The sequence below is a fragment of the Haliaeetus leucocephalus genome, unplaced genomic scaffold (assembly GCF_000737465.1).
Source record: "Haliaeetus leucocephalus isolate CR32 unplaced genomic scaffold, Haliaeetus_leucocephalus-4.0 Scaffold68, whole genome shotgun sequence".
NCBI lineage: Eukaryota > Metazoa > Chordata > Aves > Accipitriformes > Accipitridae > Haliaeetus > Haliaeetus leucocephalus.
Genome location: NW_010972504.1, coordinates 572,964 through 590,235, shown reverse-complemented (window position 1 = coordinate 590,235; position 17,272 = coordinate 572,964). Strand labels below are relative to the sequence as shown.

The 17,272-nt window shown below is 40.3% G+C and overlaps 1 protein-coding gene across 1 annotated transcript in view; it reads left to right on the top strand.

The window, feature by feature from the left end:
* The window catches only part of MAGI3 (membrane associated guanylate kinase, WW and PDZ domain containing 3), a 99,273-nt gene that overhangs the window by 60,191 nt on the left and 21,810 nt on the right, over nt 1–17,272 (top strand). The window contains exons 2-10 of the mRNA XM_010579684.1: nt 4,171–4,287; nt 6,040–6,159; nt 8,345–8,554; nt 9,865–10,039; nt 10,888–10,967; nt 13,106–13,163; nt 14,150–14,244; nt 14,883–15,071; nt 16,541–17,149. Coding sequence (XP_010577986.1) covers nt 4,171–4,287; nt 6,040–6,159; nt 8,345–8,554; nt 9,865–10,039; nt 10,888–10,967; nt 13,106–13,163; nt 14,150–14,244; nt 14,883–15,071; nt 16,541–17,149 — 1,653 coding nt within the window. The remainder of the gene's footprint in view (nt 1–4,170; nt 4,288–6,039; nt 6,160–8,344; nt 8,555–9,864; nt 10,040–10,887; nt 10,968–13,105; nt 13,164–14,149; nt 14,245–14,882; nt 15,072–16,540; nt 17,150–17,272) is intronic.

The following is a 17,272-nucleotide window of genomic DNA, read 5'->3' as shown; positions in this document are numbered from 1 at the left end:
TGCCCGACCGCTCAGGGGCCGCGCCGGCCCGGAGACCGGCCGGCCCGGGGGAGCGGGTCCCGTTCCCCGCCCCGAGCCCCCAGCCTTGCCTCAGCCTCGGTCCCCGCCGGGGACACCAACCACCACCCCCCGCCGGGCCCTGGGCAAAGGCCTCGGCTGCCGCCCTGCCTGCTGTGAGCTTTTGAGGGTGTTTTAACCCTTCGGTTCACCAGTGGAACACACCGGGACTGCAGACAGGCTTTTTAAAAATTTACTCCGAGAACGAGTACTGCCCCATCCCTGAAGTGTTCAAGGCCGGGTTGGATGGGGCTTTGAGCAGCCGGGTCTAGCAGAGGAAGGTGTGCCTGCCCACAGCAGGGGGGTTGGAACGAGGTGGTCTTTTCGGTCCCTTCTGTCCCCAACCATTCTATGATTCTATATTGAGGGAGTGCAATTCCATTTTCACAGCTGGTCCCTTAAAATATGTCTTGTGCTAAAGGCTACGGTGAAAGTGTGCCCTAGTAATGAATTATATAGTTTAATAGGAAAGTAGTATGCTCTTAATAAACTGCAACTTTGAAAAATTGCTTTTATAATTAACAGTAAAGTATTTTTCGAAAAGTTTGAAAGAAGAACGCTGTGTACTCATTCATTTGCCCCTCAGCATTGCAGCTCCTTATTAGCATATAGATGCCACTGTCTCTAGGAGTTGTTGGCATGGAAACTTCGGAATATAGCTCCCCGCATAGTGCAGTGAATACGATGTGCCGTGCCTCTAGAAAGTTGCCACCTATGTCTGCCTGCCTAAAATGTGCATCAAAATGAAATGGAGAATTTCCGTGTGGTCCTCAGAGTGATTTGTGGAGGATGTCGCAGATGGACTCCATGTACTAGCAGCATTAGCCAGACATACTTGTGACATTATTTTTCTGTGACTTATTATTGGGCAGCAGCATAAAATCTTCACAGATTGAATTCTTAAAATTTATTTGCATATTTAAACTTTGAGCTTTGCTGTTTCACCAATATTGCTAATTTAGAAACAGCATTCTTTGTGTTGAATTCTAGTAGTACCATGGCGATACTCATCTGTTTGCAATTGCAATGCATATACTTTAGCAGTTCCATGACAGGTTGCATGTATAAATAGCTATCTTTGTCCTGCTTAGGTACAGCAGCAAAGGCAACTTTACTGTTGCAGTTTATGGTGTGATGAGAGATGAAAGCCACTACCCCCATTTTTCGCAATGTCTCTGTCACTCACACTTGCCTCTGTCCTTCACAGCGCTGTATTTTGCTGCAGTGGTACTCAAGGCTTTTTTTCGTCTGCAGTCACTTAGTTTTCTTTACTGAACTGCAGTGTGCATATCCTCATTCTTTGTGGTTAATTTAAATTAAAACTGAAAACAAGAGGCTTGTGCCTGTTCATCTTGCAGAACCCGAATGGTATAAAATACATTATTCCTCTTGACTGGTCCCTGTGTTTTGTGTGTCGTCCTTCAGAGACAGCTCAGCAGCAAAACAAACACCAACTCGACATTTATTAGGTCATTTTGGAGAGCCTGATACATGAAGTTCTCCTAAAAGCCTGCGTGAAACATGTAAGGGAGCATGTTCAGCTCCTGAAGGAGGAAATATCTGGCTTTTGCATAAGAACAAGCTCTGGAGGTTGCCTAAAGCATCCTTACTATTACTTTATTTTTCTGCTTTCCAATGCGCACCATTCTCTATGTGACTTTCTGTCATTTTCTCTCTGCCTGCTATTTTGTTTGACTTTCTTCTGTTTTCCCCAGGCAATCCTTTCAATCTTCAATTTAGTCATCTTGGTCTTAGAGTATAGTCCAGTCTTCAAGGTTTTAATGTTAAGATTAACCCCTCAGTGTTGGCATATCCTTAGCAGCAGCTTTGGTTTTACTTTTTTTTTTTTGGACTGAGTTGATACTTATTGAAAAGGGTTTATGAGCTTTTAAATTTTAAAACATGAAGAGGGTAAGATCACTGAATAAAGTCTCTATCTCTAATTCTACATCCAGTACAGATTTTCGCCTCTTGCCAAGTTTTGTCCAATGTGCAGTGCTCTGAACATAGCTAACAACCAGATTCATCTGCCTGAGTGAAATATGTGTGTATTGATCTGCCTAAGTGAAATATGCTTGTATTGTTAAAGTGCAGTGCTATAGATCTGGCTTTGACAGGGAGATGGATGGACCATTTTAGTGGTAAAACATTTTTTAATGTTGAGAAACCATCTTGTCTACAAATAATAAAGTGATTTGTAGTAACAAATGGAAAATATTTTTCTTGCTGGAGACTACACCATTTGTTTTCATTTTCTGCGGCATGTTTTGCTCATTATGCTGCAGGAAGCAAATCCAAAGTTTTATAAAGAACAGCTCATGATGGCAAAAGAGGGAATTGAGCTGGGGGCTTGCTGTCATAACAACAGAGAGCGTCAGACCCCGGGGAGCTGCAGAGTTACTGCGAGTTTCGTGTTTGGGAAGGAGTCCGGTGGCTGGGGAGGTGCTGCTCACCCCACCCATGTTAGTGGGAATTGCCGTGCCGTTTGTATAACTCCTGGAAAGCAGTGAGGACTGTACTGCTGTGTTGTCTCAATGCTGTAGAATGCTTTTTGTGTTTCTGGGCATAATTTTTAAATGACGGTGTGAAAGGATGGTGAGAAATGGACTTCATTTGAAGCTCAGGGCTGGTGTTAAGCAGCAGGTGTGCTGCCTGTGTTCTTGGGGGCATGTGTGGGTGTGCGGTGGGCTTTTCTTTGCTTGGGGGCTTAGGGTGGTTTTGTTTGGGTTTTGGTTAATTTATGGACAGCACAAACCTCTACGAAGAGAGGGCTGATAGGTAATCTTGGTTTTGCTTTTAAATACTTTCCAGCAGAGGGAAAAGGGCGCAAATTGAGACATGGTTTGCTGTTAGTGCATGGTGGTAGCCGAGTAAATGTTTGAGAGACCTTAAGTATAAGGTGTGTATTTGCCCTTAACTTGGCAAAAAGGGAAGGGAAAGGGCAAACTTGCCAAAACCAAAATATGCAACTGACTTTGCAGCAGTGACACATGGTTGGGAAACCTTTGTTAGTGGTGGAAGGATTTTTTGGGGTTTGGTTTGTTGGGTTTTTTTCCAAATTTGACACGTTATGTAAGTACAGTAATCTCAGCTTAAGGTGTAGGTGAGCTTTGTATTAAGGCTGATGTGGGTCTGTGCCCCATTTCATTCTCGGGCCTTTTGAGGTAGTCTCTTCAGCAGCTGGTCTTAGCAGGCTTCAGAGGCTCCTGTCAGAATCACTCCTATGGCAGGTTAATACATTTGTAACTTGTTGCTGACATAATTTAAAAGGAGCAGTTGTCCCAGCTTTTGTTCCCGCTGTTGTGATACACCAGCATATGCCTGCTACTGGCCATCTCCTAGGTTGGGTATTGAAGACAAAGACTTGAGTCTTTTTCCCTAAAGCCCCGACTGTTCTGCTGTAGTATGTAACTTAAATTTATCAAGGTCACTGAACCCTATTTAATGTGCTTTCTGGGAAGATGACAGGGTACAAAAGATTGGTTTGTACCCTTCTGTCAGAAGGATGAAGCACTAATACAAGAGATCAGTTATTTGTGTGCTGAAGGGGCCGTGGTTATCTAGTGATATAACAGATTCGCTAATGATGCCTGACAGAAGTATTGCAAAGGAATAATTGTAAAAAAACTCTTTCCTATTATGTAGTGTTTTTAAAAAGAAAATATTTCTGTTTTATAACATCAAGAATGCAGATTCCCATGTGACAAAATGCTGAGTTCAGGTGCCTAGCCAGTAGGTGTAAATTGAATAGAAAGTATTCTTACTATATTTTGAAGCAGTTTCCTGGCTATAGAGACTTTTAATTTTGGTAATAGATTTTGTATTTTAATACTTCTTATTGATGTCCAAACAATTCCAGAATATTGCTTGGGAGACACTGAGGTTGGATGGTTGTTGCTCAGCTGTGCTTAAAATCACCGTGCCAATTTACAGCAGCAGAGAGTCAGGCTTTGGTAGCATAAAATGGCTTTTCCATTCAGGTCATTGCATTTAGAACAATCCAACTCTTTCTGCTGCTTTCTTTTTTTGAAATGTTTATAGCAGTGAAATGCTGTTCTTGTTGTGAGATCCTGCTTAATTTTTACAAGTTATTCTTGCTTGTTGTTCTTTAAGGAAAAGTCATCAACAAAGACTTGCGCCACTACTTGAGCCTTCAGTTCCAGAAGGGCTCGATAGACCATAAACTCCAGCAAGTGATCAGAGACAATCTCTACTTGAGAACCATCCCTTGTAAGTATGTAAAGATCAGCCTCATTTGATCTGTTCCTGCTAACCGTCACATAATTTGAGAGCTTTGAATGCCTTCACTCTTAATCTGGTTTATAGTTTTACCTTGCAGCAGGAACTTCTGTAAATGATTTTGCTAGAATAGTTTCGTATCTTAAGTTGCAATGAAAAGGTACAGCCAATATGGACTGACAAAACAGCAAAAACTTCAGAATTCATAGCTCGGAGTGTTTTAGTATTATTTGTGTTTTACCCTTCGGAAGTTGTTCAGTTGTTGTTGTTAGAGTAACCACAGCTGCCACGGGAAATAAATCTTCCTCAGCATGATCAAGCAGTACAAACATGTCCTGATTTTTGTCAATGTATTGCAGAAAGAGGAAACTGAGACCTTGAGAGGGTCATGTGCATTAGGTAGAGTAGCGCAGCTGGAAGGAGAGTTGTGGGAGGGTTGCAATGGCAAAAGGTACAGGGGAACTGTTATTCGCTCATCTTGAGAAGACCATACAAGGAGGTGGTGGCAGGAGGGAGAGTGAATCTGTGGCACAAGAAGAGGAGGAAGGAACAGCGCATGAACAAGAATTAATTAGTGAATCTGGATGGACCTGTCTCATCAGTTATGCCAGCGCTTCTGCTCTTGAGCATCTGCTAGCATCTTTTGGTCCAACTGACGCAGGTGTTAACTTGCCTTTAGCGAGGTGCCTAAAGATTACTGCTCACATGAGTGGACATTTATAGAAAGCACCGTTCAAGGTACAGGATGCTCTTACAGCTGCCAAATACCCTGTCGTTGCTTCTCACCCTTCTGTGCCATTTCATTTCTTAATTATCACAAGATCATCCTTTACCTTGTCTCAAAGGTTCACGGATTAAAAAGGCTCATCACCGACTGTATTTAAATATTCATTGCACTAAAAACTTAAAAGTTTGTCAAGTAACATTTTTGTAACTACTGTGCCCAAAAGTTTGTGACTTTCTTAAAAGATAATAATAGTGAAATGCAGTTTATTTACTAGCAGCTCTTGTTCATGCTGCTGCCTGAAAAAATTGACATATGCCTTTAAAATGCTATTAGGTTATGGGCAGTAATGAATCAGTGGAGTCCTTTCCAGGAGAGCTTTAATTAAGCTATTATAACTATGGGAGGCCCGTATTTATAGACATAACGCTTTGAGAACTTCTGCATTAACACAGCAATTTACTGATTACTTTGAAAAAGCTTACCTACAGCCAGGGTTTGGAGTATAGCTGAATTACACTCTGAGTTGTAAGGTTAAAAAATAGTTTCTGTGCCCAGTTATGGATTTGGTGGCCCAAAAATCAAATGTGCTTAGTCACGCTGACCTCATTGCAAATTAGTGAGTGGAAACAATGGAGACATGAAGCACCTTTATAGCTGTATTAAAATACCACAGCTGTTAAACAGCCCCCCCAGAATCCCAGACTGCAACTGCCTAGCCCAGGCATTGTCAGCTTCCATAGAAGTCGTTTTTGGTTCACTGAGCATAAGAAAGAATTCTCTCTAATTCCTCACCCAGCCGTTTTTTCTCCTCCTTCCTCAATGCAACTGTTGTACCTACGTAATTTATCGGCCTAGTTTTTATACGTTATTGTTCACTTGCTCACCAGTGTTCTAACTCTTATCTTACTGGAGTGACATCATCATTGCATAAAGATTCAAAAATATATTGTTTTTAGTGAATTGTACAGCAGGCAGCACTTAAGTATCTTACAAGAGTGTTTTCTCTGTCTTTTCAGGCACTACAAGGGCTCCCAGAGATGGGGAGGTCCCTGGAGTAGACTATAATTTCATTCCTGTTGAGCAGTTTAAAGCACTGGAAGAAAGTGGAGCCTTGCTAGAAAGTGGAACATATGATGGTATGTTGATGAAGTTTAATGGAATGGGAATACCCAGTACTCATGTCCAGTATCTTGGTCTGGGTGTAGCTCCTTGTACCCAGGAGGTGCCACTTTTCCCACCCATTGATGGTCATTACACTAGTAGAGTGGCAATATTAAGTCTGTTTTTAGACTGAAGAGGAATAGTGGTCTTTTTTTAAAGCTCTCTACTAAATCACAGGTTGTCCTTTCAACCAGTCTTAATGCCATCTGATTATTTTCCCTATTGCATTTTTGAGGAAGCATTCTGAAAATGTTTGTCTATGCTTGGTACAATTTTGTTTTAAGAGAATTCAGTCAATTTTGTTTAAACCTTTGAGAACAGAGCCATGTTCTTCTCAGAAGCACACATCAAAAGGACAAGAGGCAAGGGCAATTCTGATACAACAGGGAAAAAACCAAGTATTTTGCTAGACCAGATTGTCCAAATCTGTAGCAAAGTTGGTTTTGTTAAATGTGATGGGGAAAAACATTGTAATGAAGGTAGTGAACCGTGAGGAACTGGTTATCCAGAGGAGTCATGGAGGTGCCATTGTGTGGTGGGCTTTTGCTTTGCTTTGGTTAGTTTTAAAGGGTTTGATGGCAGTCAGAGATAACTTCCTCACATCCCTGTACTCTGGGGTGGGGGGATGGACCAAACCCCCCCTTTTGTTTAAAGTGGGAGGGAGGAGAGACCAGTTTGACTGGCTCAGCCCTGGGATGTCTTGCACTCCTGTGGAGCGCGCCTGGTTGCAGATGAGTTTCAAGTAATGATTGCCTGCCTTCTGCTGCTTTTTACTATTGAATGACTTACCTCTTGACACTGTGAACAGAAAAAATTGCAAACATCTCACGTTGCTTTTTGTATCCAAGTTTATAAAACCTGAAATATGATCTGGCTAGATTTTTTTCAAATATATAGTTGTACTTGAAGGCAACCAAATTACAAACAAATTTTCAGAAATACTGAGCACGTGCAACTTTCATTAATGTTCAACAGAATTTACCAGATCATAAACCTGCCTGATTTTTACAGATGTTTAACATATATTTGATTAAAGCAAGTTTAAGCATGCATCTAGAGGACTTCTTTGGTAGGTGGTGGTTTACTGGCACTTAAGTGGTTTTGATTGATTTCCCCCCTGCCTAAAAAAAAAAAAAAAAAAAGTCCAAAGTAGAAAATTCTGTGAAAGGCTCTGTACCTCCTTGTTGACATGTCTTGTACTGTCTGTTAACATCGTCCTGTCTGGAAATCTCCTAAGCAAATTTAGAGTGAACTAGCACTTCCTCCCCCACCCTTAGCACCTCTTTATCTGGCTGTCACCACTTTGAGCCTCACCCTCACTGATATTTTCAGAAGGGTTTCTTATTTATTTTTTTACATGGTCAAAACCATATCCAGCCACCAAAAGTTACCCCAGCAGGAATTCTGGGAAGTTCTCCTGCTGTGTGCTCAATTCCCTAATAAAAATCATATGAGCAGTCAGGAGAGAGGTCAATTGCTGAAATACTTTTCCAGAAAACAACAGATGATTCCTAGTCTTTGTGTTTTAGACTTAAATAATGAAGTAAAAATCTGTTCATTTTTGTCAAGTACAAATCATTTTTAGATGAAGCTATACTAGCAGCTTTGTTTAGCAAGTGTATTGTCAGTAGAAAATTGTAGGACTGTAACTTTAAAAGCAATTATTTGTAACTGGTTTTGTGTAAATAGATACTTTATGTTTCTGCACAAAATTAATTTGCTTTTTGACTTTAGTGTGTTTCTGCTGCTGCATATTACTCTGTTAATCAGTTAATCAGTATATAGAGTAAGAACAATTGATTTTTCACTGTTCTGCTTCTCTCAGACTGTTCCCCAAGTCTCTTTATGGAGCGTTAGTGAATTCCAAGCAAAGTAACAAATCTGTCTTTTTCTTTGAAAACATGTAGAAGGATAGAAATTTTGAATTAAATCTATTGGTTTTCTGATGTCCAATAGCATCATTGGCAAAAAGACAATGTAGGAATAAATAGGTTTTGACTGTTGAATGTTTTTTGATACTGCTGATGTCTTCTTTAAGAAGTTAAGTTACAGTTCAGGTCTTTCGCCAAAAACACTTCACATGGGCAATAAAACATTCACTGCCAATACTTTCAGCATATATCAGTGCTTTAGTGATCTTGATTTCTGTCTCATTGTCAGGTAATTTTTATGGTACTCCGAAGCCTCCAGCAGAGCCCAGCCCCTTTCAGCCTGATCCAGTGGATCAAGTTCTTTTTGACAATGATTTTGATACCGAATCACAGAGGAAAAGAACCACATCTGTCAGCAAAATGCAAAGGATGGACAGTTCTCTCCCTGAAGAGGAGGAAGAGGAGGAAAAGGAAGCAGTTAATGGCAGCGGAGGGATAGGTTGGTTGACAAGGGGAGAAATTCCTTGAAGTATTGTATGAATGGATAAGAAGCATACAAAAAACATTCATGCTTGCTTGAACCGCTTCCTTAGTTTTGGTAAAGTTTGAAGGCGTTTTTCTATTCAGACTGGTGTTTTTATTTGATTTTGAAATTATATTTTAAAAAGAAACAGCTGTTCTCTCAGCCAGATGTGCAATTGCATCATAAAATGCGCTGCTCAGTAGAGAACATGTAGTGCTGGGTATCGGCCAGTTGCATGAGGAGGAAGGAAAAATTTATCCACTCTTCAAATCATGGAATCCTTTGCAGAGTATAATTCATACCCTGTAAATGTTATTGTTTAATTTTGAGGAGATTACTGAATTTGTATGCAGGAGATTTTAGTGAAGCGATTGGTTTAAGGAGCAACACTAGCTCGTACTGTAAAATTTTCACATGATTTTGGTTAAGTGATCTATTGCACAACCTGAAACTGCCTGAAGGGGACTTTATGGAGAGAAATAAAGCAGAGTGCGTTGAGGCTGCACCAGTGTCCAGTCGGACCTTTCAAAGATTGGCAGGATGCCCTCTTTCTTTCGCTGTCATGGTTACTCATCTCAAGGGGGAAGAACTGGTGGCGGAGAGAAACCATCACATTGCATTTGCAGATGATCCTCTGTGTGACTGTTTAAGACAGACTTATATTGACCAGACCTGACCTAATCTTGCAAGCTTCAGGGCTGGCAGCACCACAGCACAGAGCGGCCCGGTGGCCAGGCTGGTTGTTAGGTGAAGGTCATGGACATCGTCATGTGATGGAGGATACCAAGCATAGCCTTGGGACTGAAGGGTGGAGGCTTGCATTTAAAGTTTTCTGCAGGGATTTTTGGGAGCATTTTCTTCTTGTGGCTTGAGGGAGAGTGGTGTTTGTTTTATTGACAGTTTGGGTCTTCTCTACATTTTACTCTGGTGCGTTGGGGAATATTGGTAGGATTTGGGGTTTTTTTTGATGGCATTACAAACACTGTTCTTTATGTAGGAACGGCAAGAAAGTGTAGTGAACTTTGATTTCTGCCAGCGTTGATTTTTCAGGGTAGGGTCAGACACATAATGCAAGGCTAATTCTGTTTGGCAGGGGAAGAGCAGAGTTCAGTGTTTTCATGTCAGCTTTTCAAAGTTCACAGCTGAAAAAAAAAAAAGTGGAAAAATGCACATCACATGCAGGGACGTGTTTGACATCCACTCATAGCCAGATTAAGAGGGTGGTTCTTTGTGAGAAACAACATAAACATCTGACAAATAGTAACACTTTCCCTGAACAACTGCAGAAAACAAAGAAAAACATTCAGATTCTCCTGACTGGATGAAACCTGTTCCCAGCTACAACCAGACAAGCAGCTCCATGGACTTCAGAAATTACTTGTCGAGGGATGAAACTCTGGAACCACTGCCTAAGAACTGGGAGATGGCCTACACTGACACTGGCATGATCTACTTCATTGAGTGAGTAGACTGACACCTGTCAGGGGTTGGTATGCCCTTTGGAGGGGAGAAATGCTGATGGGCTGCAGTCTAGGAAGCTGCCTGCTGCTCTTACACCTCTCTCCTTCTGCTCTTACTGCTTCTATTTCTCTATGAAATTTAATCTGTTCCTACTGTTATGTTCCTTACTGATAGTCATCTGTGTTGCATACTTGTACGATTGCCATCAGACAGGAAAGCCTTATGGTTCCACATGTAAAGTCAGTTTGTAATATGAGTTTTGTATCTCACAAAATACAAAGCTGGGTGGATATTGCTAAGTGAGGTATAACATCGTATAAACCTTCACTATGTCAAATTTCTGTGAAATCCAAGAGCTTGTTTATTCTTTCTTCACTGCTTGTGTTCCTTGGCTGGGAATGCATGCTTAAAAATACAAATAGCACAGATTAAAGCACACGGTAGGAAAGTAGCTCATGTGCACATGTGAAACAGCCTCATTTATGAATTCTAAGGCAAAAATGAAACAGAAACCTTACTGAGAGTTAAGCATAAGAAGAGGCTAAAAATACTTTTTCCTTCCAGGTAGAAACAGCTGCTATTCCCACATGAGCTCTCAGGGGCAGGGGAGAGTGTTTGTACCTCTAACATTTCACATCTGTCCTGGAGAGTCTCCAGTGTGCTGGTACCTCTGAGCATCATTGTTGCCTTTTCTTTTTAGCATTTTATGATGTGACTGAGACACAAATAAAGGTTGTATTATCTAAAAGCTACAGTTTGCTTATGGTGGTAAATATTTAAAAGTAAAGCAAACTTTCTTCAGTCTGAGGAAGTTCTCTTCTTTTAATGGCATGTGTTCTGCTCCATAGTCATAACACCAAGACAACCACGTGGCTTGATCCGCGGCTCTGTAAGAAGGCCAAAGCTCCTGAAGATTGTGAAGACGGAGGTGAGATGTTCAGAATTCATGTGTTACCTGTGCTGATAAATGTCTGAGTTTATCACAGCTGGATACAATCCATTACTGCTGTGGTAGAAGCTTTTTCCTGCTACACGTGGCTCTGGCACAGGCAGTATAGTGCTGAGTGTCCCTAGTCTGGTGGCAATAAGAGTTTACATAAGACTGGGGAAGTCTGTAGTGTATTTTCCCTGGAGCAGTAGAATCTGACTGAATCATGGGTTTATCTGCATTCCTGAGAAGAGAATGAGATATTTTGTTCTGGTAACTATCATTGCTAAGGAGAAAGCTGCATACATTATTGACGATCTCACTGGAAATTGTTTTGCGGGTGGAATATGGCAGGAGGAAAAGGTCCATAAGTGTTAGAATATAGGAATAATAAAGAAGATACAGCATAATACCTATTCCTAATGATACCTATTGCATGTGACATGATGTAATATTTGAATGCATCAGTAGGGAGAACAACCTGACTACTTTCAACTCTTCACACTGTTGCTTCAAGACTTACAGGTTCATGATTGGCCTACAGACAATTCCTGCAGCCGTTTCCTACATAGTCATGCAATTTAGTCAGCTAGAAAAGAGTACCAAATAGTTCTGTCATTGGCAAATGCCTGACATATTACAAAAGCTGAGGCAGACTCAGAATAGCCTGTCGTCCTCCTAAATCGCACAGCCTAACAACGATGTATTCATAATGAAGCCAGCTGGAGCAATGGACGCATACTGCTGCTTATTAAACATACGTGCAGCCCACCGCAGGATAAAAAGAGCACTTTAAACAAAGAGATGCAGGATACACAAATGAACAACATTTAAACGAATAGACCCACTGCGTCTTTTGTCAAACCCTGTGGAGTGATGCTGGTATTAACAATTGGTAACATGCTGTCATATGCTAGGAAAATTCCTGTCACTGTCAAACTTAGGGCAGCCTCAAACAAGACTACATAGCAATTTTATCCTTAAAATGTCTAGCTACCTGACTGTACCCATTATTATAATATTTAAATTTCCATGGTCAAGATAACTAGAACAGTAAAACTAGAATAATTGGACCTTTGTGCTAACTGCTTGTCACCTTCAGTCAGTAATGATCTGCTGCTGGGGTACCATCTTACCAGATTCTGAATTTGCCATAAAAAGGAGCTTTTCACGTGTAACTTTCAGTACCTATATCAAACGTAATTTTTTATTTTAGACCCCTAATGTAGGGATGTCCAACACAGTCCAAGCCCGAGCCACTGTCAGCTAGCTTGCTGCGGCTGTAAGAGCAGTCAGGCTGCAGCAGCACAAACTGCATTTTGTCATCTTGGCAGGCCAGGCAGTCTGTCCTGAATTGATGCGGTCAGACCTGAACAAGTGCTAGGTAGTTTTGGGATGTCTTACTATATTGTAAACATCAGGGCGAAATAGCCTATGATGGTGGGGGCTCTACTCATCACATATGGCTGTGATAGTTCTGACTGAAGGTTTCTTGGGTTGATTGAAAACTGAAAACATTGTCAGAATGTGACAGTGAAATATCCTGATGTTATTGAGAGAATACATAAAGGTGATGTTACTTCTGCTAGGTGGTCTTAAACGGAAGGTACAAGAGGAATGGAGATGTGTGATTTTACAAGCTTGGGATGTGATACTGTGAGGCATTGATAGCTGTCTTTTATGGTGTATTTGGGGGCAGAAGCAGTGTGACCATATTCATATTGTGTAGTTTAAAAAGTTGACAACTATCAAATCACATTAATAATTTATAATTAGATTAACTTTAAATAATGTATTTTTCTTCCCCTTTATAGGTTCTTCCTCTCTTAATAGGTTAGTTTGTATCTCATCTTTAAGTTTATTATATGTTTAAAGTGGTGTCATTTTGTTGAATACAAGTCGTCTCATCTAGTGGAACAAAGAGTGAGAGTTATAGGGCTTCACATTCCCTGGAACAGGCTGATATCCTTTCATCAGAAGGACCAGCCTCAAGCAAATGAAGGGAAATAAAAAAAGACCTATATTTTCCTCATATTTTTCATGAGTCTGTAATCTGTCCTCTCGTTCCTTCGTAAGAACTCTGACATTTGCAGATAGTTTTCCACTATAATGGAAAATTTTGTTCTTTCTGATTGCAGAGCTTCCTTATGGATGGGAAAAAATAGAAGACCCTCAATACGGAACATACTATGTTGAGTAAGTGCTAATTATTAATTTGACATAATTATAAACTGAGTGGAAAATAATGAGGCACTTGATAGGCAGTATGTATAGGTTGTAATGCAATGTAAGTACTAGACATATCCAGCAGAAACAGTTCTAGGGGCAGTGAACACATGGTGCATACTTCTGAAGCACTGGCATGTGAGAAGATCCATGGTGTGACCTTACTGACTTAATGGACTGTATTTCATTTGGGGAGGGAAAACAAGTAGCAACCAAAGTAATTTATTAACGGGAATGAGCTGATATCATTTTTCTTAGGTTTAACAAAAATGGGGTCACTCGATTTAAGAGTGGCACCTGATAACTATAAAAGAGCAAAAGTAACTTGTATCTCATTGCTGTTTCCAAAGAGCCAAGTAAATAACTACTGAACTGCTGCAAGAGCTCTTTTGAATCTCCTTCAGGTCAGACTAAATGAAATCTCTCTAACTATGGAGAAGAAAATTAGGAGAATTGAAAATGTTAGCTTCAGAGAGCAAGCTAACATTTTTTGACTTTGCAAAGCCAACACAGGTGTTTAAATTCTGCTCAAACTTACTGGGTTTTTTTTCCACTCTGCTGTACTACTCTAGCATCTACTATTAAAAAGGTGATGTCTGAGTTTGTAAACATTGTAGGTAGATGGAAGCAACACATAGGGTCAACAGAAAAAGCAGGTTTTCTCAGTTCTAAACTATTACAACCTTTTGAAAATTTGCAGAGTGGAATGAAGGTATACTCTACCTAATAATTACAGGAAGTAAAATTGTGTTGGTTCTTAAAGTAAATCAAGTTGTTGAAAGAACAAAAATGCTTTCAGTGTTGATTATGATAGTTTATCATTCATTCCTCCACGGCATTTATCTGAGATAATAAAAAATAGTATTTGTAGATGTATCTTTTGTGGTTCTCTTTTTCTGCGAAATAGGCAGAATGCTTTCTGCTGAAATCCTGACCTACCTTTTGTATGTCTACAGTCATATTAACCAGAAAACTCAGTTTGAAAACCCAGTATTGGAAGCCAAAAGAAAGAAACATCTAGGACAGACTGATGTTGGCCCTTCAAAATCAGGTATTGCAGAATATTGTGTTCTTTGTCACTAATATCTTTATCTGCAAGCATGCATCATAAGTAACCAGTTTTGGAATTCATCAAGGCATTAGCCTTGTCTTTTTGCTGGCCGTTGTGGTGTTGCCCTCCCAAATCCACAGTGGTTTTGAATGATTTTTTTTTTTTAAATGTTAAAATTGAACTGAGACCCTAAGACTGCTTTAAAATAATTTCGATCATTCTGAAGCTGGTTGTCATAAGGAGTTTTTTAATATATGCAGGGTTAGAAGAGCCAGCTGGAATATGCAGGTAAACCCACACCTTGAATTTTTATGCTTTTGATCTATTTTAAGCTTGGTATTCAAGGGTTAGAGTGTAATACTGGGATTTATAGGTGGGAGCTTTAGTTCCAGCTCTGTTGGAATTTGTACTATGGTCTTGAAAAAACTCCTAAGTTTTCCATTCACATAACTGAGCTGTGAAATGAGTGTAACAGTATCTTGCTTGCTTTACTCCCTAACAGTGCTGCAGAGGTTAACCAATGTTAACCAAACAAATCATTAACTTGTATGACACCTTAAAAAACAACCAACCAACCAACTTACTAAAACTAACCCTTGTTTCCTACCTTCATGTCTCTCTATTCCATAATTCAGTAGGACCAGAGAAGTCTGTCTTCACTAGAGATCCATCTCAGCTTACAGGAGCACTTATACGGACATCACTGAAAAAAAGTACAATGGGATTTGGCTTTACAATCATTGGAGGGGACAGACCTGATGAGTTTCTCCAGGTGAAGAATGTCTTAAAAGACGGACCTGCTGCACAAGATGGGAGAATTGCACCAGGTCAAGTACTATTTCTCTAAACTTCCATTTCCTGTGGTGCTTTTAGAGAATGCAGCTTCTGAGGCACAGGAGGTTGGATGACTCTATCCCCTGACTCTGAATATGAACACCTCACTAAATGAAATAGTTTTCAGATTTGTGAAAGGTCTGTGCAGAGCAGTGGCTGAAAAGGAAAAGAAGCAGCGTTCTAGATACAAATGTACTTTGAGGACTCTTCTGAAGATTTCAGTAGTTCTGCTTTAGCAAAGACTTTTGGCTTCATGGCTGTTGACAGAATGTTTTTTTTTCTGTTTCTTTTCTATACATAAAGTAAAAATAGTGTGTGTGCATTCTGGTCTATTTTGCCTTGTTGCTGTCAAAAAACATAACACCAAATATTAAAATTGCAAAAACATACAGCAGGAATGAGCAAGCAAAGCTATATGAACTGGACAAGTGAGGAAACGAGGGATGAGAATACCTGTAATCCATGAAGAATTGCATGTTTTTCAGTGTTATACATTTAAGTTACATATAAGCTTACTGTGACATATGGTTTACATACTAGAAAAGGCAAAATGCTTCTTTACATAACATGTAAAGTCTCTTACTCTTCAGGTAAGAGTAAGAAGAGTTCATGCTTTCGATGATATAATACTGTTTACTTTCGAAATGAAACAATTTCCTGTTTTGTTGCAGACCTATTGTTTGAACTTGTTTGTATGCAATTCATTTTCCTCTGTAGAAATGAAGACGATCCTGCAGCATTGTGTGGTGGTGCACACACACGTTTGAATGAAAAGATGTATATCTATTCCTGTTGTAGTTCATGTAATAAGAGAGTTACTGTTTTACTGATGCCCAGGCATTTAAATGATAAGACGTTTGCTTGCTGGGAATATTGTATTGCACATGCAAAGTTTCATGATCAAAAGGATGCAAATTATGAAACAAGGTTTCAGGATCTGAAGCCTACTTCCACTTCATTTTGAAAATACATGCTTAGCCATGTGTGGCAAGAGTGTAAGAGTACGGAACGTGTGTGAGTGCAATCCTAGCTTAAGTTCAGCCAGTCCTAAAATAAACATATGACCCCCTCCCCAAAAAATCCGATTTATTCTGGATTGAGTTTAGCATGCTGTACAATATGAATTAAAGTAGGAGACATCTGCTTGCAGTAGTATGCCTGCACTACTTCATCTCCTGTGGCTGTAGAGTATCATTTTTTAAATCTGCTGCAGATTAAACTTTATATATTTAGCAAACTGTGTGTTCTGAGATGAAATAGAATAAATGCAAAGAGGAAATCCCTTATGCTTTTTGGCAACAGATAGCCAAGAGGCAATAGCCCAGCCACCATTCATTATTAGTTTTGGAGACTGCACAGTGATTTCCTCCCGTTAGGCTTTTGTTCTGAGTCTCAGAACACAAGACAGGTGTGGATGGTTTCGTTTCTCATTTTGACACTGTTGAACTTTCTTTTGTAACAGGTGATGTCATTGTAGACATAAATGGAAGTTGTGTCCTTGGCCATACCCATGCAGATGTTGTCCAGATGTTTCAGCTAGTTCCCGTCAATCAGTATGTGAACATGACTTTGTGTCGTGGTTATCCTCTTCCTGATGACAATGAAGACCCTGTGGTAGATATAGTGACAGCTACGCCTATTATAAACGGACCGCCTGTGACCAAAGGAGATGTTTGTGTGACCAGCCAAGATTTAATAGCAGGAGCAGTTGTGTTGGACCAGAATGGAAAAGTGGGCCCTATGTTGGTCAATGGTCGTCTGAATGGCCCTTCCATGGATACAACTGAGCAGAGGATCTCTCTTGCATCTTCAGGAGGCTCTCAGCCAGAGCTGGTCACCATTCCTCTAGTCAAAGGTCCTAAAGGCTTTGGGTTTGCCATCGCAGACAGTCCCACAGGACAGAAGGTGAAAATGATTTTAGACAGCCAGTGGTGTCAAGGCCTTCAGAAGGGGGACGTAATCAAGGAGATTTGCCATCAGAATGTACAGAGCTTGACACATCTGCAGGTGGTGGAGGTACTGAAGCAGTTTCCAGTAGGAGCAGAGGTGCCGCTGCTTATCTTAAGAGGAGGTACGTATGTGAATTTACACTTGTCGTATATGGTTATATGCTTTTTAAAAGTCCTCTTTTAGTGCAATATCTAAATGGTGTCCAGTCTTGACAGCTATGTAGCAGCTTATTATGTCTCTGAGC